The sequence below is a fragment of the Triticum dicoccoides genome, chromosome 1A (assembly GCF_002162155.2).
Source record: "Triticum dicoccoides isolate Atlit2015 ecotype Zavitan chromosome 1A, WEW_v2.0, whole genome shotgun sequence".
NCBI classification, from domain to species: Eukaryota; Viridiplantae; Streptophyta; class Magnoliopsida; order Poales; family Poaceae; genus Triticum; species Triticum dicoccoides.
In genome coordinates, this window is record NC_041380.1 from 570,640,965 (window position 1) to 570,647,428 (window position 6,464).

At 46.2% G+C, this 6,464-nt stretch overlaps 2 protein-coding genes across 2 annotated transcripts in view; one reads left to right on the top strand and one right to left on the bottom strand.

Annotated features, from left to right (window-relative positions):
- The window catches only part of LOC119291464 (protein NINJA homolog 1-like), a 4,254-nt gene extending 936 nt beyond the window's left edge, over window positions 1-3,318 (top strand). Inside the window, exons 2-3 of the mRNA XM_037570223.1 lie at window positions 954-2,112; window positions 2,699-3,318. Coding sequence (XP_037426120.1) covers window positions 1,050-2,112; window positions 2,699-3,066 — 1,431 coding nt within the window. The 5' untranslated portion in view covers window positions 954-1,049 and the 3' untranslated portion in view covers window positions 3,067-3,318. The remainder of the gene's footprint in view (window positions 1-953; window positions 2,113-2,698) is intronic.
- A 185-nt stretch (window positions 3,319-3,503) lies between these two features.
- Window positions 3,504-6,158, bottom strand: LOC119291471 (exosome complex component RRP41 homolog). The gene is made up of 8 exons (XM_037570234.1): window positions 6,011-6,158; window positions 5,822-5,929; window positions 5,257-5,400; window positions 5,129-5,165; window positions 4,357-4,473; window positions 4,180-4,265; window positions 3,948-4,037; window positions 3,504-3,801 (listed from the first exon to the last, which is right to left on the bottom strand). Exons 1-8 carry the CDS (start codon window positions 6,065-6,067, stop codon window positions 3,757-3,759), a joined length of 684 nt encoding a protein of 227 aa, XP_037426131.1. The 5' UTR covers window positions 6,068-6,158; the 3' UTR covers window positions 3,504-3,756.
- Between the last annotated feature and the right edge of the window lie 306 nt (window positions 6,159-6,464).

Genomic DNA, 6,464 nt, shown 5'->3' on the forward strand with positions numbered 1-6,464 from the left:
AATGGTCCGTCCGAAACGTAGTCGTTTAGCTACGCCGCACTGATGTGGTGACATGGATACAAGGACATGGGATATAGCAATTTCTAGAAAGCCATAGGGCGATACGGGGAGTATATATGAATAGTTAATGAAGTGCCCTGTAATAAAAACAGAATAATTGGATGCGCGAGAGATCAAAATACTGCCCCATTTGTTGCTTCCATGCCTCTTTTTTCAAGTCTTTAATGACGGAATGATCATCAATTTCCTCAATCTTCATGGTACTTTTAAGTTGTAGAATGAGCCCGTAGAGGATACTTCTGATTGACAATACCAGCCCCAGTCTCTTCAGTATCAACACCGATACTGTTGTTTATACTACCACCAACTGAAGATTGGCTGCCTGGCATGCCACTGCCTGCAGATGCCATGTCGGTATGTTGCTTCCATGCCTGAAGATGGGCTGCACACGCCACGCCACTCCCTAACCAGCACAACAGCAACATCAGTAGGTCAGCAGCAGCAAACAGGAGCATTATACAGCAAATCATAGTGGTGACTCTGGAGGGCAGCGAGGTGAATCCAGGCGGCGACGGCGGAGGCACGCTCGTGCGGTCGCCCAGTTGCTCTTGATCCAATCTTCTGCCCTGGTCAATTGAGCGAATAGAGCAAGTGAGAGAGAGCTGGCTGTTAGGTTTAGGAGTGGGCATCTACTGGGCTTACCGTGTCCCCGACATGTCGGCGGCATGCCGATGGCCGTATCGTCTTCCCGTGTCACTCTGGGGATACACGTATTTGGCGTATCGGCTGCGTATTGTAACAGGAACGCCAGACCTGGCCGTATTGGTGCTTCATAGTTGTTTAGCATCTATTCTTATGATGGATTGTTATATTTTTGTACTTCTACATACACTTCTTTATTGTCATGGACAGACATGATGGCATACCCTTACTATAATATTGTTACGTTGCAGAGATGACTGCTTAAATGGGATAATTATAACACAAGGCAGTCTGGTGGTATATACTGAAGAATCAGGTTTTAACCATACGATCACCAGAAACTAGAAATGGAGGATGGCCTTGAGCTTAGTTTAGGCCTCTCTTTGGGTGGTGGGTCTTCTGGGAAGTCTAAGGCAAGAGATGCTTCTCTAGAGCCTAAAGCAGAACCTCAAGTGGAAGAGAGCAGTAGCAAAGGCGTCTCGCAACCTCCCGATGCTCCTTTTGCGCATTACTATCAAGCAACTGCTGAGAACCAGGAACACAGTAGCAAGCAGAGGCATAGCCCTGCTACCCCGCCATTTGGAAACTTCTGGGGACAACACGGTGGCTCCTCTGCTCCAGTGGCAGATGGATCAAGTGAACTAATAGCCCACCAATCTCAGCTTCCCCAGTATCAGGAGGGGCGGACTCCAAATAATATTGGAAATAATTCGGAGGAAAACATGCCAGTCTCAAGTAAACGAAAGCTGCTTTCTGAAGAGACAAGTTTTCAGAAGAAGCATCATTCTGCTGCTGACCAGCCTGATGCATTCAGTAAGAGCTCTGAGGGAGGTGTGAAAAATGCACCGATTTCAATTAGCACGGATGATGGTTCAACAGGTGAAAATGAGGATGTTGCAGACTCGGAAGCAGAAGGCTCAAACTCTTGGTTGGTTGCACAGCGTGAAGACAGTGCCAAGGGCTCTGTGGTAAACAGAGGATCCGATATAAAGAGATCCAGTGATGATGCTACAGGTGGATTTCAAGGAAAAAGGCAACCAAGCTTTTCAGGAAGTGAATCTAGCTCTGGAAAGTTGCCGCATGGAAATCCCTTACAAGCATCAAATGTAGTGACTGCACAATATCAAGGCCAGACTCAGGTTTCAGCACCCCTGGGCATAACTAATGCACCCAATTTTCCTCCAATGTATACAGTGCAATTGAGGCCACCCGTAAACAATGGACCAGCGGTCCAGACGATGGGTGGTGCCTCCCAGGTTTCTTTTGGTTACCCAACAGGTCAGCTACCAACACTTGAAACGAGCTCTTCATGGGCATTTGGTACTCCGCCTCAGGCTATTTCTTCCTTTGCTGCAAAGCAAGCCGAACGAGCAGGAGCCAAACAAGCTGATGATGGAAAGAAACCTCAAGGTTAGTTCACCTCGTAATACTCTCTACATATGTGCAAATAAATAGAGGAAAAGCTCATGTTGCTACGGTGCTCAAATATATGTCGTAAAATGACTCCTATATGTGTCTACCTCTCTAAATGACATCTGGATTTGTTAGGTTATGTAAGAACACTGAGTTGAAATACTTGGTCTGGATATTTCAGTGAAGAGTTTTAGTCTGCTGTCCAGTCCCAAATGTCCTTTTATTAGTTTCTCCTTCGGTTTGGTGTGACAGAAGCAATCTGGAGGTGTGTAGTTAGCTCATCTAATTTAGAACCACTTTAATTACTACTCCCTCCGATCCAAAATAAGTGTTGCAGTTTTTTGAACTAAGGTTATTTCAACCTTAGATCAACGCTGCGACACTTATTATGGATTGGAGGGAGTATCTGTGAGCAGCACTGCCACTTCTTGATATGGAAGTGCTTTCCTGTCATCTAGTAAGGTAAAATGAGCATAGTTGAAAAGTAATTCCTCATTAAGCTTCTTATATGCACAGCTATACCTTTTGTTCGTTTAAAATTTGGAAGTTAATCGTTTCCCTTTCTCTTCTTTATGAACTGCAGAGGCTGGCGCGTCCTCCTCGGCTCTTTTGGAGGATGGTAAGGTCGTTGAGAAGGTATTGCCTCTCATGGGCTCGGGCTCTGGTATAAGGCCGGGCATCGCCCCGAATGTCAAATTCGGAGGGTCCGGATCATACCCTGATCTTCCCTGGGTATCCACAACCGGGTCTGGACCAAATGGCAGGACCATATCGGGCGTAACATACAACTTCGGCAGAAACGAAGTGAAGATCGTGTGTGCTTGCCATGGCACACACATGACGCCTGAGGAGTTCACGCGACACGCTAGCGTGGACGCAACAGGCCAGGAGAACAATGCTACCATGTCGGCGTTTCCTGTCGGGAATCAAGCGGCCTCAGCCCAAAACTAATTCAGCGGCATGCGTGCTGGTTTCATAGTGTGCTTGCTGTTCCCTTTGTGTCCATATCATCAGTTCAGTATATTGTTGCTCTGTTGATTCAAACCCTATTAATATACATTATGTAGACATGTGTCATGTTGTAACTTTGGCTCCATTGTTGTGAACGAAACTGATGTATTTATTATAGCTCCTTTTGTGTCTTCAAGGCAGAATAATATTTGACTACAGCCAGCAAAATGGTGTGATGGAGCTGTGTTGCCATTTGGTGATGATGCAGGCAGAATGATAGCTGCATACATATGCTTTCTTCTATAAGAGTTTTTCAGTCGAACAAATATTTCAACATACAGGAGGTAGAAATGCTTTCACAACATGTCAACCTGGGGATGTATGTACCATATACTCCGTCTGCTATTTTGAAGTTAAATTTGCACCGTGTTAAAACATTTTCAAAAGTACAACATGGATACCAAGTTCAACATCAAAGTTTCACATAATCAAGATGTCATCTCCTGTGCGCTACAGCATTTACGTTAGGAGGGAAAATGATGGTCCGGCTATCTTTGACAGGTTCAGTGCCATTTTTTTCTCTCAATGCTAGCTCTGCTAGGCAGATAAGCCATCAATCAGCGTTACACAACAGACCCGCCTTCAAGTGCTACAGGCTCTCGTTTAATGGCATCCGCCTGCTAGGTTTAACTAGCCTCGCTGACACTCCAGCTGCTTCGTGTTCTCCAATAGCACCTGTTTCAGCATCACAGCACATCCAACCAGCATTCAGGTTCCATTACAATGGGAAATAAGGTTTCAGTGTATCCAATGGTAGGACGACAAGTTTGGAGAAGATGTAATTGAGCAAGGGCGGCTGAGAATAAGGAACGGTTCTTAACCTCTCGGATGTAGGTCGCGATCGCTTTGCACCCTTCAGTTGCAAGGTCCATCACAGTCTCAAATGTGTCCATTGGTAGTTTCGCGTCCATCTGAAAATCACCTTTTGAGCATTAGTGTTGCTGTGAATGAATCAGAAATGTGTCGCATCAGAAAATTTGTGCTGCAGATGAGACGTGGGCTAGGGAAGGCCCTGAAATTTGGAGCAATCAAAGTTTATGATCGTTTTGTAACCTGCAGAAGAGTCACTTTGTCCATCTTTGCAAGAATGCCAACGGTTACATCCGCGCCTCCAGCGCTGTCTTCTATATAATTCAGATCTGAAATAACATATTGAATGGTTGAGGTCTCTTTGTATGAGATGATTCTTAGCTTTGTCATAGATGTGAGAACAGAAAATAGGCCCCATACCAAGCAAAGGAGTAGAACACAGATACCCAGCACTGCAAGAAGTGACTATGTCTCGCATTGGAATCCCAGCATCTGCAAGTGCTAGTGTTGCAGCATTGATGCATGCGGACCTGGTTCCTGTTAGACACGCAGTCATGATCAAGATAGCAACTGGAGTCATTTTAAGTACCATTCATGCTACAATCGTTTCAAAATAGTCAAAAATAATAGTAAGTCACAGCAGGACTGGGTAATGGAAACAAGAAAATGCATGTGTACTAAGTAAAATATTTAAACGGCCTCTTACTTACTTACGAAGCCTTTTATCCCAAACAAGTTGGGGTAGGCTAGATATGAAACCCTTTCACGAGGACTTCCCAGGAGGTCACCCATCCTAGTACTACTCTCGCCCAAATGGGTTTCATACCCAAAAGACTGGCTAGTTTTTACGTTGGCTCGCCAAGCCTATCACAACCCTTAGATATGAAACCCTTTCACGAGGACTTCCTAGGAGGTCACCCATCCTAGTACTATTCTCGCTCAAATGGGTTTCATACCTATGGGACTGGCTAGTTTTTACGTTGGCTCGCCAAGCCTATCACAACCCTCCTCCTTTACCCGGGCTTGGGACCGGCTATGCCTAGAAGACATAGGCGGAGTTATTTAAACGGCCTCTGGACAAAAAAAAAGCCTTGTGTTGTGTGCCTTTGGTTTGGCACAAGAAATAAAGTTGGTTCTATTTATGCATGCTGATTAGAGATAGATATGAAACATTCAAATATAGTGCACTTACCACCATCAGCTTGAAGAACTTGGACAAATATGTCAATCTGCAAACCAAACACAGTAAGAATTCAGAGTGGGTCCTGTTTACAATTCAGGATAGAGGTTTCTTGCGGTGCAACTGATGAGATGACTCACCTGTGAGTGTGGCATTAAATGTGTTAATATGCTTGCCTCCATTGCTTTTATTGCTTTCTGAACTTGGGCGTGGATGCCTTGCACTGAACCTGCTATGCGGGCTTCTAAAAATGTTCTACTGCCACCATTGACCCTACCAGTTTCCTAGAGCATGTTATTTGCAGTACCCAAAACACCAGAAGGATCAACATGACAAGACTGCTGTGCCGTTTCAGTGCTCCATGTCATAGAAAGCTCACAATGGATCCGTTCATAGACAAAGATGCCCCAAACCAACATATATCCAAAAACTAACTAGAAACTTCACAGTAACCGTTCATAGACATTCCATCAAACATTTCGAGTGCTCTTTGAAAAATATCATCCTGAATCCAGAACCTAACAACAAACAAACCTGACGTCAATCCCCGCAAGCATTCCGCCATACATGGCATGTGCAATTCGAAAACCCCGCCCCTATTCAGCTCAGCACCGATAATTAACTACACATCTCACGCCAACCCCTAACAGACAATGCATCGAACAGTTGGCGTGCACGAACTATATGCGAGAAATATTGGACTACCTCTCGAGGTCCGTAGACGGCGGCGATGACCCTGGTGTTGCCCATCTCGAAGAGCGCCGAGCCGTCGGCCCTGGAGACGACGCCGACCTCGCCCTTGAGCTGCCGCATCTGCGAGGCACCGGCCGCGAAGAAGCAGAGTCAGCCGAACCTGAAGCAGAGGAAGGCGGACAGGGAGGAGAGGGGCGTGACCTCGTTGGGGCGGCGGCCGTCGACGCGGAAGCCGGTGAGAGGGTTGACGTACTCCATCGCCGGACTGTTTCGCCCTCTCCACTCCTGCTTCGAGCTCCGTGCAGGCTGCGGCGGCGAGGACGAGGGAGAGGGCTTTGGTGCCCTCAAACCCTCAAACCCTCGCTAGCGTTTTAAGGATCCAAAATAATTTTTTTATGCATTTTTACGGGTTGAAAAATAGGAGCAAAGATTAGAACCCTCAAACTCAACCCTTATAACAGAATATTCCTCATAAACGACGTTGTCGTTGCACGCAGGAGGTCGACGGGGTGGCTAGCAGCGGCGGTCGCGGGAGTTGGGAGGATTTTTCCCTCCCGCGCGAGTATAACCGCCAAATGAGGGTTGGGGTAGGGTTTGCTCCCCAACCCTTACTTTTGAGGATTGGGAAAGGATTTGAGGGTTGGACCTTTAAATT

Coding starts and splice junctions, on each gene's coding strand:
- LOC119291471 (XM_037570234.1), bottom strand. CDS start 6,067: ATGGAGTACGTCAACCCTCTCACCGGCTTCCGCGTCGACGGCCGCCGC. Junction 5,166..5,256: donor ATTTAATGCCACACTCACAG/GTGAGTCATCTC, acceptor TTTGGTTTGCAG/ATTGACATATTTGTCCAAGT. Junction 4,266..4,356: donor GTGTTCTACTCCTTTGCTTG/GTATGGGGCCTA, acceptor ATGTTATTTCAG/ATCTGAATTATATAGAAGAC.